General features: G+C 56.6%; 1 protein-coding gene across 3 annotated transcripts in view; it reads left to right on the forward strand.

Moving 5' to 3' along the window:
- Positions 1-1,287: 1,287 nt before the first annotated feature.
- WIZ (WIZ zinc finger) overlaps positions 1,288-19,527 on the forward strand; it is a 29,323-nt gene continuing 11,083 nt past the window's right edge. The window contains exons 1-5 of one of the 3 annotated variants that reach the window (XM_023229595.1): positions 1,288-1,662; positions 3,090-3,354; positions 8,748-8,820; positions 10,785-12,925; positions 14,406-14,729. In XM_023229595.1, the coding sequence (XP_023085363.1) occupies positions 3,150-3,354; positions 8,748-8,820; positions 10,785-12,925; positions 14,406-14,729 (2,743 nt within the window). In that variant the 5' untranslated portion in view covers positions 1,288-1,662; positions 3,090-3,149. Of the gene's footprint in view, positions 1,663-3,089; positions 3,355-8,747; positions 8,821-10,784; positions 12,926-14,405; positions 14,730-18,816; positions 18,997-19,527 lie in introns of those variants that run through there. The other 2 variants (XM_031934747.1, XM_031934748.1) reach the window with 2 other exon arrangements.

Consider the following 19,527-nt stretch of genomic DNA (forward strand, 5'->3'; position numbering starts at 1 on the left):
TTCTCTTAAAAGCCCGTTTTCTTCTCTGTGAAATGGACGTAAAGTTCTACACAGTGAGAGGACGCATAAAGGCATTCGATAAAAGGTATTCACCATTGTCATAGGCAGCACCTGCTTCTCAATGAAGCATGAATTCCAACCCTGGCAACCTCCCAATCCCACAGTGAGAGCATCTTCTCAGGCCCGCCTCATGTCATGGAGGCCATGGGTCTGGGAGGCGGATAAAGGAAGGGAGTCAGGTGTAGACATGGTTGGATACTGTGTATGAACGACTGGGTAAACGAGTCATTCGAATCATGGGTGAGTGGATGGGTGAGGGGCTTACAGTGGGTGGAGCAAATGGCAGACGGATAGGTTAGCATTTGCTGGATGTTTGACCTAGTAGGTGAGTAGTTGGGTAGTTGGTTAACCAGGTTGGGTATGTCTGCCTAGAAAAGGCCTGGTTCATAGTAAGAAAAAAATTTTTTGAATGTTGTGATTATATATGTCATATGTACATATGTTGAGGTCTCCTGAGACTCCTGAGAACTGGGCAGTGGAGAAACAATAATGAACTAGACAGGACTCTTGGCCTCATGGAACTTACATGCTAGTGGAGGGGCCAAATCAACAGGCAAACTGGTGGATGGATATTTGGGGGGCTGGGAGGAAAGTTGTATGTAGGGATGGTTGGGTACTTGCTTGGTTATGTGGATAAATGAGTATTTGCTTGAGTGCTGGATGAATGGGTGGGTAGATGGGAAGTGAATGGGTGGGTTGAGTGGGTGTTTGGGTGAATTAATAGATGGTTGGAGGGGTGGGTGGATAGGTGATTAGTTGATTGGATAGGTAGATGAGTGATTGATAGATGGAGCAAGTGGGTGAGATGGCTAGGTGGTTAGATATCTGGATACATGGTGGATAAGACAAGACAACAGGCCATGATGTGTGTCTGATGGGGTAGTCCTGGAAGCTGTGATCCTGGGAACTGGGTGGAGAAGGTGACTTAGGACTGAAGACCTAGGGCAACTCTAGGGGCATGGAGGTGCTGAAGTCCAGTGTGGATGATTGGGAAGGAGGGAGTGAGCTTGTGGTTGGAAGGTAGCTGATCGGAGGCAGGGGACAAAAGGCTAAAAATTGGCTGGGTGGAGTCTTCAAAGACCTATCAATGACCCATCAATGACCCGTGGGGGAACTTCTCTGCCCCCTCCCCACTCTTTTAGAGCTTTTAGCGAGTCTACCATTGGAAGTACCAGTGGGGTGATGAGGAGCCATTGGGGGGGTGGGACGACAAAGGGTGTTGTCATGGTAACGGGGTCTCTCCCTGGACTCAGGCCGTGCGGGCCCTTTAAGGGTGACCCGCTTGGCCACTCCCAACATGGCGGCGAGCCCGCTGGCCGCCCCCCCCCCGGGGCGGCGCGGGGGGGGAGGGGGCGCCCCGGACCTCCCCATCATGGCGGCGCGGCGGGGCTGTCGCGCTGAGGTCACGGCGGCGCGCCGGGGGGGCGGGGCGGCGGGGGGAGCGATTTAAAGGGACAATGTCCCCCGAGCGGTGGAGGCGGCGGCGGCTGCGGAGGCCGCGGCACCGGCACCGGGAGCGGCAGCGGCGGTAGCGGCAGCGACGGCCGCACCAAGGAGGGGAGCTCCGAGCCCCGGCACCTGGCCGGCGGCGCCGCCTCCCCGGTGAGGCCCGGCCTGGCCTGGGGAGCCCGCGGGTGGGGCGGAGCCGTAGCGGGGCGGGGGAGGCCCGGGCCGGTCCGGGCCAGGCGGGACCCCCCGGGGCGGGGGCGGGGGCGGGGCCTTCAGGGGCGGGGCCTGGTCGGGGGCGGGGCCTGCAGGTGGGGGGAGGGGCGGGGGTCTTGGGGCAGGTGTCCCCCCTACCTCGGCGCGTCCCGCGGGGTCTCCCGCCCCGGGGTGCACGGGCGGAGGACGCATCCCCCGGACCTTGGACCCCCGAGGAGTGGGCCCGCACGGCGCAGCCCCCACCTCTGCGACCCCTGGGGGGCGTCCGGGTAGGAGCCCCCTCCCCACGCTGCCAAAGTGCTCCGAAGTTGCGGTCCCGCCCGTTCCCCGCGGGCAGTGCCCACCCGGTGGACAACCGCAGGTGCTTCCTCGGGGCCTGGGTAGGGACCCCCACCAAGACTGCCAGCCCACAGAGGAGCCCCCTGGGAATCCCCAGGCCCCCGAGGGCAGCGCCTGCAACCAGGCCTGGCGCCCCGGCCCCGCCCCGGTTGCCTGGGCCCGGCCTCCCCACCATCTCCCTGGGGAGGGCGCCTCATTCCTGCCCTTCACTTTCTGCCGTTACCTTGAAGGTATTTATAGGTAGAGAGGACAACCCCCGCTCCCCAGGGTCCTCATTTCTGGACCAGGAGCCCCATCGTTTTCTTTCGCCCGAGGACTAGAGCAATCTTGGTTGGGGGGTGGGGGGAATGGAGGAGCCCAAGCTGGGTATGCATGAGGGATAATGTTGGGGAGAAGCGAAAGGGTTAATGCTGGGGTCACTTGAGGCTGTGTGTGTGGAGGGGGGTGAAGGGGTTAATGCTGGAGAACCCTAAGGTCCTGTGTGGGGGAAGGGTTGGAGTGTGGGAAAGTGCAGGGATCATTGGTATGGGACAACCCAATGGAGAAAAGTAAAGGGGTAATGATGGGAGACTCCTGACGGTGTATAGGATCGGAGTGTACAAGTGGCTGGGATTCTTGCCGAGGAAACGAAGGCATGGCAGTAGGATGTGCGTGTGCATGGGTGTGAGGGCAGGACTGGGGAAAGTGCAGCTGTGTGTGAATGAAGGGAGGCGTCTGGAGAAGTGGAAAGATTGATGGAAGAAAACCTAGTGGCTGAGTGTGTGTGTGTCAATATGGGTAAACTGAGGCAGTGCAGGATCTGTATAAAGGGGAGGAGTTATTGATGGGGAGATGGAGGCATGCTGAGGGTAGGGGCCATTGGGATAGAAGGTGTGTGGATAAGGTCTGAACACCATTAGCTCCCCTGGGCTGGGAGGTAAACTGAGGCAGTGAGCTGCAAAGGTGAGGACCAAGGTTTTGAGGGAGGGGAAACTGAGGCAGATTCCCTTTTCTCCATCCCCTAAGCACTTCCCTCTCTCTGTCCCCAGGCTCACAATGCTCCGCTGAGCCAGCCCAGCAGCTGAGTGGATCCAAGCAGAGAAAATCCAATGGAGGGGTCCCTGGCAGGCAACCCGGCTGCACCAGATCGTCCCCGAGGCCCAGAGAGACTGCCTGGCCCGGTGCCGAGGGAGAACATTGAGGGTGGGGCCGAGGCTGCTGAGGGGGAAGGTGGCATCTTCCGGTCCACCCATTACCTGCCTGTCACCAAGGAGGGCCCCCGAGACATTCTGGATGGCAGAGGTGGCATCTCTGGTAAGAGAATGGGCCCTGTGGCCCCCAGGGAGCATCCAGCCCATTCCCCAAGGCTCAGAGAGAGCCAAGTCACCCAGCGCAGTAGCAGCTGAGCTGGGATGCTGATTCCGCTTGGGTCCAGAGCCTTTTCTTTGCACTCTGTTTAGTTTCTTATTTGACAGTTGTGAAAACAGATGTCCTGGGAGCCAGTGACCAGACCAAGGCTCCCCACTGGGTGGTGTGGAGCTGGGACTTAAACTCAGGTCAGCCCGGCTCCCTCCTCTGAGCATACTAATTGGGTCCAGAGGCCCATCTCAGCACCCCAAACTCCCTGTCCCCAGCCCACTTGTTCCACAGGTATTCCCCACTCCCATCAGTCTATCCCAGCTCCCTCTGGCTGTCTGGGTGTATCCTGTTCCTGAGCCATGGGCCAAAACAGCTTGGACCTTGTAGTGGCTAGGGAGAGACTGGGTAGTCAGGGATACTGGCCACCCCTCTGTGCCTTGGTTTACCCAGCAAAAGGTATCTGACACTCTCCTCACCTCCAGATGTGTTATTCAGTCATTAAATACTGAGCACCTTCGGTGTGCCAGGGTATGTGCTAGGTGCTGGGAAGACAGCTGTAAACCAAAGAGGCAAGAATTCCTGCCCTCAAGCAGCTGACACTCTAGTAGGGGAAATGGATAACAAGCAACTAAACAAATATCAGAAGGATAGGTAGTGACAGATGCTGTGAAGGCATTAAACAGAGTGCCAGGATCATGCCTGGGAGACCTGGGAGAGCCTCCCTGATAGAGTGGCATTTGAATGGAGCATGGAATGAATGGTGGGAAGGACATTCCGGGTGGAGGAAACAGCCAGTGCAAAGGCCCTGTGGTGGGGAGGAGCCTGATGTGTCCAAGGACGTGGTAGGAGGCTGATATGCCTGGAAAACAGTGGTCTGATGCCTCAGACATCACTGCCCCGCCATCTCCAAACACCTAATCAAGGGCTTCCTCCATGCCAAGGCTTTTGCATGATCATCTTCTGTCTTTCTCCAAAGAACCCTGTGGAGTAGCCTTCGTTATTATTATCCGGTATCAGAGATGGGGAAACTGAGACCCAGAGCAGCGACATAAATTGCCCAAGGTCACCTAGCCAGGGAGTAGCATGGCTTGACAGCCCTCACTCTTAACCACCCTGCTGCATCCTCACAGATCCTTGACCTGCTCCAGCCACCTTTACCACTCAGGATGCTCGGATATTTATAAATACACAGCACCTCCTGGGGCCACACACTGGGGCACAGTGGTGACTGAGCACACACCATCCTCGCTCTCACAGACCCCACCATCTGAGGCTGTCTCCCCAGTGTTATGACCCGGTGTTATGTCACCAGGTGTTATGACACAGCGGCTGGGGCTGTGATGAGGAAAGCACCTGGCGGGAAGCAACCAGGAGTTCCTGCAGGAAGTGAGAGGTAGGATGAGGAACAATGAGCCAGACCAAGGGGGCAGCAAGCATCTAGGCAGGGGACTGCATACATGCAAAGGCTTAGAGGGAGCTGATGGCATCTGCAGGTGTCATTAAATGACAGTGGGGTGGCAAGGTGAGACCCCTGAGGGCACAGGGTACACCCAACTCCAGAGTACCAGCACTCAGGGAAACTTAGCAATCCCCTTGTCGAAGCCATGAATAACTGAGTTAATAACTGCGGCTCAGAGAGAGGCAGGATTTTGTGCCAGGTCGCATAGCCAGCCAGGGCAGGGCAGGGACTTTGATTTTGTGGGAGCCTGAGGGTACAGGCTGTAGGGATCCCAGGGTCCTCTCTGGGTCTGGTTCCGAGGGATTGGACATCTCTTCTCTACCTGGCAGATGCCTCAGGTCTGGGGAGAGGGAAAAAGCAGGCAGGTAGGTGCATCCTCACTTCCTCTGGGGAATCACCCAGGGTCTTATGCGTGCATCTCTTTTATAGCCTGGGGAGGAGGGAAATGTGGCTGCTGAGGGGGGCCAGGCCCACCCTTCAAGGTTTCCCTCAGCAGCTGGGGCCAGGGGTGGGAATGGCTTGACTTGGAGTGAGGTCATAGCCTGGATTTGGAAGAATGCCTGGGTTTGGGACACCACGTCTCTCCCACTGCCCTCTCTGTCCGCTTGATCTGCCCCTTCCGGGACGCAGGCACCTGCCCTACTAGTCTTGTGATACCTATAAATAGGAACAGGCTCTGGGGCTGCTATTCCACCCCAAAGCCTGGGCCTTCCTTTATCCCTACTCAGCCCTCAGAGGCCCCCAAGAGCACCCTGGAGTGACCACCTCCAAACTTCTCTGCCTGGGCAGAGGTGTGCCCGCCGCCTTCTCTGTCCTCCGTTACGGCTGTTTACCCAGAGCTCCCACAGCCCCTCTGTAGCTCCTACCTCTCTGGTTGGGCCTCCCAGGTTCAGAAAAGACTCAGGGGGCTGAGGTGGTCTGTATGGATCAATGAAGAGTCTGGTACATGCCTGGCATTGTGTTGGGGACAGGGCACCCAGGGACAAATGACATATCATTTCTGCCATCTTGGGGCCCCAGCCTGGGGAGAAAATCAGAGCGTGGACTGACCGGGCCTGAGGCTGTGGGGTCTAGCCACCAGCTTCCCCCTTGAGACATCGCTGAACCAGCCCTGACCCCCCCAAGCCTCCCACCAGCCTTCTTCCCCTCCACCGCCACTTCTCTGGATGGAGCATTTACTGCGATCTTGCTGGCACCCATTGCTGGCCCTGCGAGACTGGGTCGGTGGCTGTTCCCATTGCACAGAGGAAGAAACCAAGGCTCAGAGTGGGAGAGGCACGCCCTTCAGGGCACCCCTGGGGCCTTGAACTTGGATCTGTCTGGCTCCAGAATCTAGGTTCTTGGCCACTCTATCGAGTTGAACCCCAGGCTTGGAGTTCAGGCTGCTCATGGACACTCCTTGCCATCAGCATCTGCAAACTCTCTCGGGGAGCCCAGATGGCAGGAGCCAACAAGGGCCCCTTGGCACGGCCACTGCCCGAGGGCTGTGACCCAGCACCTCGTCTGACCCATAGGGATTCCTGGATCCCCATCAACTATGGAGGCCTCTGGGTGAAGCCCCCACCCCCAAGGTGTCTTGGACACAGGGCACTGCTTGGCCTGCTTCCTCCAAAGTCACTGCCACTAAAAATAGGAGACTCGCTGGAATTGCTCAAAGAGGCCACGCGGTCCCCTGGCTCTTGGAATTCTTAGACAACGGCAATCGCAGAATCGCCAAATCTGGGACGCCCAGAATCTTGGGAGCTTGGGATCCTAGAACCTCAGAAGCAGGATGCCCAGGACCCTCAGACCCAAACCTCTAGGTTGCGCTAGGGCAGGTTATATGCAAACCGGTTGCCCTCTCCTGAAAAAAGACAAATCTATGACTCATGTATTCTCTAGAGACCCTGTTTCTTGGGGGTCTCACTGCCTTGGCTGGGCCAGGCCTTTCTTTCCCAACTCTGAACGCCCTCTCCAATACCCCCATCCTAAAACCAGCCCTTGCACCCGGGCTTAGCTCTGCTGCCCATCAGTGTATCCCGGTGGTTCTCAAATGGGGGTGATTCGCCTCCCCCTCCAGGGGACACTTTGGTAATGTTTGGTGACACTTTTGGTTGTCATGACCGAGGGCTGGGGAGATGCTGGCGTCTGGAGGGTGGAGGCCAGGGATGCTGCTCACCATCCTGCAATGCACAGGATGGACCTCACCCCAGAAAATGATCTGGCCCCAAATGCCAATAGTGCTGATGTTGAGAAACCTTGTGCTGTAGATGATGCAAATTTCCATACCCCCACCACCCCTTCCAGAGGTCACACAACAGTCACAACCCTTTTCTTGGGTTCTGAAGCAGGACCCTCAGCCAGTGACCACACCTTTCTGGTCAACACCCTCTTCCCATCCTCCCTCCATTTTTATCCCTTGACTCCCAACAGTCAGCTCTCGATTTCTTGGGCCAATTGGATGATGAGAGATTGGAAAAAGAATTCGCCCCAGCCCTATCCCTTTTTCTGGACCATCCTCAAATTGAGGCTAATCCAACAATTGCATCTGTCAGGCTCTGGATGGGGCACAAGTTCCCCCAGTGTGTTAACCTTGGCCCGGGCAATTGGCCTGCTCCCCGATTGGCAAGCTCACCCGCGTCAGGCAAGTGTGGCGGGCAGAGGAGACGCAGGCCAGGATTCCTGTGGTCGCTCCAGGCATTGGCTCCACAGGCGGATAATAGAGAGTTGGCTCCATCTGTGTTGGTGGGGAGGGGTTCCCGGGAGAGGACTGGATTTCAGGACATAGGCCTGGGAGAGGGTGCAGAAGGCAGGGACGGGCTCTCTGCGGCTCAGGTTAGAACAGGTGCCTTGTTCATCATCTGGCAAGGATTTGTTGAGCACTTGCTGTATGCCAGGTGCTGGGATGCTACAGTGAATGAAGCTGACAAAGTCCCTGGTCTACTGCAACTACATCCTAGTGGGGGACCCAGCAAGCAGTCATCCCAAGAAAGAGCTAGGTGATTTCAGAAAGTGCTAAGAAAGAAATGAAACAGGTGCTGAGAGAGAAAATCATAGGGGCTCATTTGAGTTAGGCGGTCAGGGATGAGTGCCCTGGGCAGAGGGCATAGCAGGTGCAAAGGCCCTGAGGTCCAAAAGAGTTAGGTGGGCTTGGGGCTTCCCAAGGAGGCCCATACAGTTAGAGTAGAGGCACTGAGGGGCCAGGAGAGAGATGGGAGGTTAGAGAGACCAGCAGAGGTCTGACCTCATAGGGCCTTGTAGGTGGCGGCTAAGAGTCTGGTTTTTAGGCCGGGCACAATGGCTCACACCTGTATTCTTAGCACTTTGGGAGGCCAAGGTGGGTGGATTGCTTGAGGTCAAGAGTTTGAGACCAGCCTGGTCAACATGGCGAAATGCCCTCGCTACTAAAAATAGAAAAATTACCCAGGCATGGTGGTGCACGCCTGTAATTCCAGCTACTTGGGAGGCTGAGGCAGGAGAATCACTAGAACCCGGGAGGCGGAAGTTTCAGTGAGCCGAGATCGCGCCACTGCACTCCAGCCTGGGCAACAGAGTGAGACTCCATCTCAAAAAAACAGAAGTCTGGTGTTTATTATAGGTATAATGAGAAGCCAGGTGAGTTTTTAGCAGGGTGAGGCTTGTAAAAAACCACCCTGGTTGCTGGGTGGGGGGAAAGAGAGGAGGGTTGGAAGGCAGCAAGCCCCTGGGGTCCCCCAGGAGAGTCAAGGGGACTCCTCCAAAGAAACCCCTTCCAGGGCTCAGGACTGCAGAGGCCACAGGCCTCTCAGGGAGAGGAGTTGGGAGCCAGCAGGGCCATTCCGAGGCACCTGGCAGGGCTCCTGGAGCTGGGGTGTGGAGGGCCCCGGCCAGGGGGACCCCAGCCCCTCAGGGTCTCCCCTCTCTGTTGCAGACGGGCAGCCCCATCCCGGCCTCAGCGAAGCCCTCCCCCGTGCCACCTCCGCCACCCATCGGATCAGCAGCTGGTGAGTGCCATGCTGGCCCTGACCTCAGGGAGGGCAGGGGGGCAAGCAGGACATGCCCAGGCCCCAGAGAAGCCCCTGGGGAATGAGAAGGGGACAGGAGGGAATCAGGAGGCCAGGCAGGAGGAGGAGGCAGCTCCCGGCAGGCAAGCCCCTGGGCGTGTGCTGGGGTTGGGGGAGGTCTGGGATGAACACAGAAGGTCAACTCTCATTATCCCTGCCAGGAGCAGGGCCAGAGGGGCAGGAGCCTGGATGTTGGACCCTTGGAGTCCTCTCTCTGCCAGGTGATCCTTAGAATGATACTATGCCTCTCTGGACCTCAGTTTTCTCATCTGCAAAATGGAGTCCATAAGATGCATCTCATGAATTCGCCTTGAGGATCCAAGGGGCACTGGGTGAGAGCAGGAATCAAGAGCAATGCTGACAGTCCCTACCCTTTATTAAATGGCTTGGCAGCTGCTAATAGGTCATAGTAATTTTTTTTTTTTTTTTTTTAGAGAGTCTCACTCTATCGCCCAGGTTGAAGTGCAATAGTGTGATCTCAGCTCACTGCAACCTCCACCTCCTGGGTTCAAGCAATTCTCCTGCCTCAGCCTCCCCTGTAGCTGGGATTATAGGTGCCTGCCACCATGCCTGGATAGTTTTTGTATTTTTAGTAGAGATGGGGTTTCATCATATTGGCCAGGCTGGTCGAGAACTCCTGACCTCAGGTGATCCACCCACCTCAACCTCCCAAAGAGCTGGGATTACAGGCATGAGCCACCGCGCCTGGCCAGGTCATAGTAAGCTTATCAGGATTACTAATAGCTCTCAGAATGAACAATACTATTATTAATTAATTAACAATAGCTGCTATGAGCTACGCTCTGAACATGTGTTTATCCCCACTGAGTCCTTGCCACAGCCCTAGGAGGATGGTCCTGTTAGTATCGCATGTCAGCGATGGAGCTTAGAAAGGTGACCTTATGGTCTCCACCCAACACCTGAATGGAACTTTTTCCACATCTGTTCCATGAGCGTGATTGGCATCCCCTGATGGAGGCAGGATCTTGAAAAGGAAGGGAGAACTGATCACAAATGGCCATAATAAGAACCCATACTGGTCCAGGCATGAGGTGAAACAAAGCATTTCTCAAGCACTGAGTTGTGTCATCTTCACCCTACAGCCTGTGGGGTCATTGAAACATTGTGGTTGTGAGCATTTAAATAAGCACCTGCCTTATGTTGCAAGCACCTTTTGTTGATGGTGGCTATGAGAAAGCTCCACAGATGTTGTATAAGGACAAAGGGGTTCCCAGTTCTTGGGAATTACCCCCATTTTTAGGACTGGAAAACTGAGGCCCAGAGAGGTTACGCTGCCTCCCCCAACACCACTCCCACCCCTCTGCCCAGGAAGGTCAGAATCACTGGGGCCAAAGGCTTAGCAGGGAACTTCCACCTCTCCTGACTTTGCCCTTCTAGATGGGGAGATGCAGGGAAAAGGAACATTCCTTTGACCTGTTCTACCATGAAGTTAACTTTCACCAAATCTGAGGGAGAGGTGAAACTAAATTAGCAAAATCACCCCAGTTTGGGGAAGACCAAGACAGAAGCAGCCTGGAGCATAGATGAGAGGCTTGGATCCTTCCTAGGGAGAGATGAGAGTTAACTGCTGCCACCAGACTTCTTAGAGGTGGCCACATCCCCGTGTGGTCCAGGGGTGGTCTCTGCATATTCCCGGACAATGCAGCAGGGCTAGGCTTTGTGGACAGGTGCATCCTAAGAGTTGAACCTGGCTTTTGACCTGATAGGTCCCAAAGGATCCACATGGACTCCCCCTACCTCCCACCCTCACCCCCACACCCCTGTTGCCCTTGGGCTGGATCTCTGGGGCCTGCTTCAAACTGCCTGTGAGGACCCCCATCACCACCCTAGGAAGGAAAACTGCGGCCCATGGCTAACCTGTCCCCATTGGCACTTCCTTGCAGCTGCTGGGATGGAGGCAGCCTGGACTTCCGGCCGGGCTCCCCACCACCCCATCTCCTGGGCCATTTCCCAGGCACCCCTGATGGCCGGGGACCCTGGGAGCACCCCCTTGTCCAGGAGGCTGGGGAGGGCATCCTGTCTGAGCGGAGATTCGAGGACTCGGTCATTGTGAGAACCATGAACCCCCACGCTGAGCTAGAGGGCTCTAGAAGGTTCTTGCACCACCGGGGGGAACCAAGGCTCTTGGAGAAACACCCCCAGGGTCGCCCCAGGTTCAACTGGCTCCAAGATGAGGATGAGCAGGGATCCCCCCAGGATGCAGGGCTGCACTTGGACCTGCCTGCCCAGCCGCCACCCCTCGCCCCCTTCAGAAGGGTATTTGTGCCAGTGGAAGACACCCCGAAGACGCTGGACATGGCGGTGGTAGGTGGCAGAGAAGACCTGGAGGACCTGGAGGGGCTGGCCCAGTCGTCGGAGTGGGGCCTACCCACGTCAGCCTCGGAGGTGGCCACACAGACCTGGACGGTGAACTCGGAGGCGTCTGTGGAACGGCTGCAGCCGCTACTGCCTCCCATCCGGACTGGACCCTACCTGTGTGAGCTGCTGGAGGAGGTGGCCGAAGGGGTGGCCAGCCCAGAAGAGGACGAGGACGAGGAGCCGGCCGTGTTCCCATGCATCGAGTGCAGCATCTACTTCAAACAGAAGGAGCACCTCCTGGAACACATGAGCCAGCACCGCCGAGCCCCAGGCCAGGAGCCCCCTGCGGACCTGGCCCCACTGGCCTGCGGTGAGTGTGGCTGGGCCTTTGCCGACCCTGCTGCTCTGGAGCAGCACCGGCAGCTGCACCAGGCCTCCCGGGAGAAGATCATTGAGGAGATCCAAAAGCTGAAGCAAGTTCCAGGGGACGAGGGCCGGGAGGCACGGCTGCAGTGCCCCAAGTGTGTCTTTGGCACCAATTCCTCCAGGGCTTATGTGCAGCATGCCAAGCTGCACGTGCGTGAGCCCCCAGGCCAGACCGCCAAGGAGCCTTTTGGAGGCAGCAGTGGGGCTGGCAGCCCCAGCCCTGAGGCCAGCGCCCTCCTCTATCAGCCCTACGGAGCTGCAGTCAGCCTCGGCGCCTGCGTCTTCTGTGGTTTCCCGGCGCCCAGCGAGAGCCTGCTCAGGGAGCACGTGAGGCTAGTGCACGCCCGTCCCCACTGGGAGGAGGATGGCGAAGCTTATGAGGAGGACCCTGCCAGCCAGCCGGGCACTAGCCAGGATGCTCACGCCTGCTTCCCTGACACTGCTGTGGACTACTTTGGCAAAGCTGAGCCGTCCTTGGCCCCCATGTGGCGGGAGAACCCTGCTGGATACGACCCCAGCCTGGCCTTTGGCCCAGGATGCCAGCAGCTGAGCATCAGAGATTTCCCGCTGTCAAAACCACTCCCGCATCGCATGGGCCAGAGGCCTCTCGGAAGGCTGGCCTTTCCCTCCACACTAGCATCCACCCCCTACTCCTTACAGCTCGGGAGAAACAAGAGCACCGTCCACCCACAAGGACTGGGGGAACGGAGGCGCCCTTGGAGCGAAGAGGAGGATGAGGAGGAGGAGGAAGAGGAGGATGTCGTGCTGACCTCTGAGATGGATTTTTCCCCTGAAAATGGGGTCTTTTCACCCCTAGCCACCCTCAGCCTCATCCCACACCCTGCCCTGGAGCTGAAGCGGACATTCCGAGAGGCCCTGCAGGCAGCAGAGGCCACCCAGGGGCAGCAGCAGCAGCTCCGAGGGATGGTGCCCATTGTGCTGGTGGCGAAGCTGGGGCCACAGGTCATGGCGGCGGCCAGGGTGCCCCCGAGGCTGCAGCCCGAGGAGCTGGGGCTGGCAGGCGCACACCCACTGGACTTCCTGCTCCTGGATGCGCCGCTGGGCAGCCCGCTGGGGTTGGACACACTCCTGGATGGGGACCCGGCCATGGCACTGAAGCACGAGGAACGGAAATGCCCCTACTGCCCCGATCGCTTCCACAACGGCATCGGCTTGGCCAACCACGTCCGGGGCCACCTGAACCGTGTGGGCGTCAGCTACAATGTGCGCCATTTCATCTCCGCTGAGGAGGTGAAGGCCATTGAGCGCAGGTTCTCCTTCCAGAAGAAGAAGAAAAAAGGTAGGGCAGCTTCACTTTAAAAGGCCCAGGAGACACATGGCTGGGCAACCTACCCTTGATCTAAATTCTCTCCCTTAGTGCCAAGCAGGGGGACACTGGGGCCTCTGCTCCTGAGAGACTTGGGAGCTGCAGTAAAGACCACCCGTCTGTGGATGTGTGGAGACGCCCCAGTGCCCTGGCCATTCCAGCCACTGGAGGAAGGAGTGTGGGTAGAAGAGTCAGCCTCGGGCAGAGAATTTCATTCATTCCTCCATTCAACAAATATTTACTGAGCAAGGTTCCCCTCTGTTCTGGGGACCTGGGGACACAGCAGTGGACAGAATAGCAGTTCTTGGACTCTCGGAGTTCATGGCCCAGTCCAGGAGTGGTGGGACCCCCTCCACCCCATCCTGGCCAGCTTCAGAACCCCCTGAGGCTGCCTGTAAGGTCTGTCAATTCCCATGGTACGAGGCTCTGATTCCCAAAGTCTGTCTCCAACAGGAGCACTCTGGGTGGTTCTGACATTGGCAGACACACAGCCCACTTGGGGAGGTGCCAGTATGGTGTATGAGTGTGTGTGTGTGTGTGTGTGTGTGTGTGTGTGTGTGTGTCTGTGTGTCTGTGTGTGTGTATGTGTGTCTACGCACTAGGGGTAGGGGGCAAGGGGTGGACAACCAGGAAACCAGGCAGTGATGACACTGACTGAACAGGGCTGAGATGCGGGGAAAGCTGGGGGAACCAGGAGGCTGGGGAAGCTGAGACAAAGTCCCTAACTCCAGTTGCAGGGCTCAGAGAAGGCTCTCAGCAGAGGGCATTACATCCATTTGTCCATTTCTTCATCCAACAAATATTTAATTTACAGCACTTGGGTGATCATGAGTAAAAATAGTCACGAGAAGGCTATTAATCAAATACTCACAGAGGATGGCAAGTCCACAACTGGAGAAGCATTTCTTTTTCTTTCTTTTTTTAAGGGACAGAGTCTTGCTCTGTTGCCCAGGCTGGAGTGCCATGGGGCAATTATAGTTCACTGCAGCCTCAAACTCCTGAGCTCAAGCGATTCTCCCACCTTAGCCTCTCAAGTAGCTGGGACTACAGGCACGCACCACTATGCCCAGCTAATTTTTTTTTATTGAGATGGGGTCTCACTATATTGCCCAGGCTGGTGTCAAACTCCTGGGCTCAAGAGATCTTCCCGCCTGGCCTCCCAAAGATCTGGGAATACAGGCATGGACTACCGCATCTGGCCCTGGAGAAGGGATTTTTGCGGGAGAGGCCCCTCCTTGATATTGCCAGATATGGGAAGGAGGTATCTGGGAGGGTTAGGCTTCCTGGAATGGGGTGGGAGGATACACGAGCTGAGAGCTGAGGGGCAGGCAGGAGCAAAAGGGACAGCCACGGGGGAGGAAGACAGTCCAAGGTGAAGCCCTGAGTATGGGGAGGGGTTGGGGCTGGGGAGTAGCCCCTCCCCACCTCAGGCAGTCCTGTCCTCTCTCCACAGTGGCCAACTTTGACCCAGGCACCTTCAGCCTGATGCGCTGTGACTTCTGCGGGGCTGGCTTCGACACACGGGCCGGCCTCTCCAGCCATGCCCGGGCCCACCTACGTGACTTCGGTATCACCAACTGGGAGCTCACTGTCTCGCCCATCAACATCCTGCAGGAGCTGCTGGCCACCTCTGCCGCAGAGCAGCCCCCCAGCCCCTTGGGCCGAGAGCCTGGGGGTCCACCTGGCAGCTTCCTGACCTCCCGTCGGCCCCGCTTACCTCTCACGGTGCCCTTTCCACCCACCTGGGCTGAGGACCCTGGGCCAGCCTATGGAGATGGTAAGGGGAGGGGACGGGCTGTGCTGGAGCCCTATCCTTCCCAGGGGCCCAGAACATTGGAGGGGCGGGGCTGGAGGGGCACCGCTCAGCTTTCCTGGAAGCATTTTGAGTCACTTTACAAAGTATGTTAATGACTCTCCTTACAACCAACCTGCTATTTAGGTGTCCTTTCTGTTTCACTCAGGATCTGGGCCAGGTCTCTTTCTGGATCCAGTTTTTCCCTATCTTTCCTGCCAGTGACTTTGACAAATGCTTACTGAGCTTTTACTGGGAGCCAGACATCGTTCTAAGCACTTTACAAACATGAACTCATTTACATCCTCACAACAATCCTATAAGGCAGGGTTATTATTTCTTCCACTTTACAGATGAGGAAACTGAGGCACAGAGAGTTTAACCTGCTCGAGGTCACACAGCTGGAAAGGGTGAAACAGGGATTTGAAACCCAGGCAGTCGGGCCCCAGATTCTTTGCTGTTAATGACATCTTCTATCTTGAGACGCATTGTCACATAGAACTTTCTGAGATGATGGCTGGAAATGTTCTCTAGATATCTGCACGGTCTTACAGGGACACCATTGGTCATGTATGGCTGTTAAGAAGTTGAAATGAAGCTAGTATCAGGCTAGTGGGGATCCTCTTGGATAGTGCAGATCTAGAGTCTAGATTTTCTTTTTTTTCTTTTTTTTTTTTTTTTTTGTTTGAGTGGCGCAATCTTGGCTCACTGTAACCTCCGCCTCTGGGGTTCAAGTGATTCCTCTGCCTCAGCCTCCCGAGTAGCTGGGATTACAGGTGCCCATCACCATGACCAGATAACTTTTTTTTTTTTTTTTTTGAGACGGAGTCTCGCTCTGTCGCCCAGGCTGGAGTGCAGTGGCCGGATCTCAGCTCACTGCAAGCTCCGTCCCCCGGGTTTACACCATTCTCCTGCCTCAGCCTCCCAAGTAGCTGGGACTACAGGCGCCCACCACCTCGCCCGGCTAGTTTTTTGTATTTTTTAGTAGAGACGGGGTTTCACCATATTAGCCACGATGGTCTCGATCTCCTGACCTCGTGATCCACCCCTCTCGGCCTCCCAAAGTGCTGGGATTACAGGCTTGAGCCACCGCGCCCGGCCCAGATAACTTTTATATTTTTAGTAGAGACAGGTTTTCACCATGTCGGCTAGGCTGCTCTCAAAACTCATGCCTTCAAGTGATCTGCCTACCTCAGCCCCCCAAAGTGCCAGGATTACAGGCGTGAGCTACCGTGCCCAGCCTACAGGCCAGATTTTCTTTTCTTTTTTTTGAGACAAAGTCTCACTCTGCCACCCAGGCTGGAATGCAGTGGTGCAATCTCAGTCACTGCAACCTACGACTCCCAGGTTCTAGCAGTTCTGCTGCCGAGTAGCTGGGATTATAGGCATGCACCACCATGCCTGGCTAATTTTTGTATTTTTAGTAGAGATGGGGTTTCACCATGTTGGCCAGGCTGGTCTTGAACTCCTGACCTCAAGTGATCTGCCCTCTTCAGCCTCCCAAAGTGCTGGGATTACAGGTGTAAGCCACTGCACCCAGCCTAGAGTCTTGATTTTCAACCAATGTTTGCTTTGTCTGGCAGGCCTGATATGTTCCTCCATTATCAAATGCTTGCTATGTACTAAGGTTTTTTAATTTTAATTTTTTATTTTTTTGAGATGGGGTCTTGCTGTATTGCCCAAGCTGGTCTGGAACTCCTGGGCTCAAGCAGTCCTCCTGCCTCAGACTCCCAAAGTACAGGGATTTAGAGGCCTGAGCCACCACATCTGGCCCCTGTACTAAGATTTTAACATGTATTATCTCATTTATGCCTCAATGTAAGTCTGTGGAACTAAGATTGTTGTGTTTCTGTTTTTTTATTTGTTTGTTTGTTTGAGGTGGAGTCTCACTCTGTTGCCCAGGCTGGAGTGTAGTGGCGCCATCTCGGCTCACTGCAACCTCCGCTGCCCGGGTTCAAGCGATTCTCCTGCCTCAGCCTCTCAAGTAGCTGGGATTACAGGTGTGTGCCACCACACCTGGCTAATTTTTAGTAGTGACGAGGTTTCACCATGTTAGCTAGGATGGTCTCGATCTCCTGACTTCGTGATCCACCTGCCTCGGCCTCCCAAAGTGTTGGGATTACAGGCGTGAGCCACCGCACCCAGCTGTGTCCCTGTTTTAAGGATAAGGAGCCGGGCGCGGTGGCTCAAGCCTGTAATCCCAGCACTTTGGGAGGCCGAGACGGGCAGATCACGAGGTCAGGAGATCGTGATCATCCTGGCTAACACGGTGAAACCCCGTCTCTACTAAAAAAAATACAAAAAACTAGCCGGGCGAGGTGGCGGGCGCCTGTAGTCCCAGCTACTCAGGAGGCTGAGGCAGGAGAATGGCGTAAACCTGGGAGGCGGAGCTTGCAGTGAGCTGAGATCTGGCCACTGCACTCCAGCCTGGGTGGCAGAGCGAGATTCCGTCTCAAAAAAAAAAAAAAAAGGATAAGGAAACCATGGATCATCTTCTTTGCCACAGCCACACAGCTATAGAGCTGGACTTCTGAGCAGTTTGTTTGGTGGTGTCTCTAGTGGAGGATGGCTTGGAAATCCTTAAGTCCTATTCGGTGAAGGAGCCCAGAACTGGGCACCACAAAGGGAGTGGACAAGTGAAGGGCCCAGTCTTGCACTGCCTGACTTTGCATGAGCCTTTACAAGGCAGAGAACTTGGCTACGAAAAGTAGTTGACCTCTGAGGAATGGACAGTGTCTGAACAGGGGGAATCGTCCCCGCGGCTGCTGGAGGCTGGGGCTTCCTTTGATACTATTCCTTCTTTTTTTTTTCTTTTTGAGATGGAGTCTTGCTCTGTTGCCCAGGCTGGAGTGCAGTGGTGTGATCTTGGCTCACTACAAGCTCCGCCTCCCGAGTTCACACCATTCTCCTGCCTCAGCCTCCCAAGTAGCTGGGACTACAGGCACCTGCCACCATGCCCGGCTAATTTTTGTATTTTGTTTAGTACAGATGGGGTTTCACCGTGTTAGCCAGGATGGTGTTGATCTCCTGACCTTGTGATCCGCCCGCCTCGGCCTCCCAAAGTGCTGGGATTACAGGCGTGAGCCACCGTGCCCTGCCTTTTTTTTTTTTTTTTCTTTTTAAGATGGAGTCCGCTCTGTCACCCATGCTGGAGTGCAGTGGCACGATCTTGGCTCACAGCAACCTCCACCTCTGGGGTTCAAGCTATTCTCCTGCCTCAGCCTCCCAAGTAGCTGGGATTACAGACACCCACCACCATGCCTAGCTAATTTTTTTTTTTTTTTTTTTTTGTATTTTTAGTAGAGACGGGTTTCACCATGTTGTCCAGGCTGGTCTCAAACTCCTGACCTCAAGTGATCCACCCCTCTTGGCCTCCCAGAGTGCTGGGATTACAGGTGTGAGCCACCACACCCGGCCCCTTTGGTACTATTCCTACTTGCAGCTGCTGGGGTCCTACCTAGACCTGTACTCTGAGCTCAGTCAGACCCATTCACAAGCCCACTTGAAGGGCACTCATGAGCCTGCAAATGGGAGGGTGGGGCTATCAAAACCCCCTCCCCTTGGAGGTTCAGAGAGGACAGCGGCTGGGTGAGGGGACATCTCAGGGAGGGGCAGAGTGGGGACTTGACCTCAGGCTTCTTGCTTCTGCTAAAGGCTGCCCCCCAAGGGTTCAGCTCACCCACACCTGGCTTGTAGTGTCTCAGGGGTGACTGCGAGACAGAGCTGGCTCTGAGGATGGTTAGCGGTGCAGGAAGCACTGGGGTATAAGGAGTCAGCCTACGGATGAGAGGAGGCAGGTTTGGCACTGCCCTGGCCTTGTCCTTGGGAGGGAGAGCTATGACCAGTCTTTCAGTGAATAACTGCGAGGCAGAGGGGTGGCGGTTAAGGAGTGATTGGGAAGATCCTGGAAGCCTTGCCTTAAGTAAGGATGTGCAACGTTAGGGCTACGTCTGGGCACTGGCCCTGCAAGGCTGTCGTTAGAAGCCTGCCCCCTCTCCCTAAGTGGGCAGGAGGGGGCGGGTGCCAGGTTGGGGGCGGGGCAATGGTCGGATTCTAGCCCCACCCAACTGTCAAGGAACAGCTGGGGACAATCGGAGAGAGAAACAGGCGGTGATTGAAATGTGGTGCCGGCCGTGTGGGGTCCCCTAGGTCTGCGGAACAGCACCGTCGGGGGACGGCTGGATACCAGGATGATACTGGAGGGATTCTCGTGGTTGGAGTTCAGGTGTTTTCCAGGATCCCCGACTCGGAGGTGGAGACTTTCCGGAAAGGGAATGGGGCAGGGTCCTAGGGCAGGTCCTAGCTCCGCCCGTCGAGGCTTTTAAGAGTTTGGACGTTGTTTAAGGGGGTTTCAGTGAGGCCGGAAGATTCCCATCCTAGGGGTAAAGATGTCCAGGGACTGGGCTGGGGCGGCGGTTAGAGGCCGCTGGGCGCCCAATGTGGGTGTATCCGCTAGCCAGGGCGCGCGGGCAGCTTCCAGCAGCTGCAGCCGTCCGCCCACAGGGCCCAGACGAACGGTTTTGCTCGTGGCGCTCGGCGTTCGGCACTCGGCAGGCCACCCTGGGCGCGCCCTGAGGGGCGGGGCAGGGAGGGTTCGGCGGCGGCGGCGGCGGCACCCGGCACTCGGCGCTCGGCTGCTCCCGCCTGGGGCGGCCGCCCCGCGTGCGCCGGAGCCAAGATGGCCGCCTCCACCGCCCAGTGCCGAGTGACAAAAGCGGAGAGCAAGGCGGCGGCGGGGCCGCGCGCGGGGGGCGCCCGGGAGCGCGCGCCCGCGGGGGCGCCC

This window comes from Piliocolobus tephrosceles, chromosome 21 (assembly GCF_002776525.5).
Source record: "Piliocolobus tephrosceles isolate RC106 chromosome 21, ASM277652v3, whole genome shotgun sequence".
Lineage (NCBI taxonomy): Eukaryota > Metazoa > Chordata > Mammalia > Primates > Cercopithecidae > Piliocolobus > Piliocolobus tephrosceles.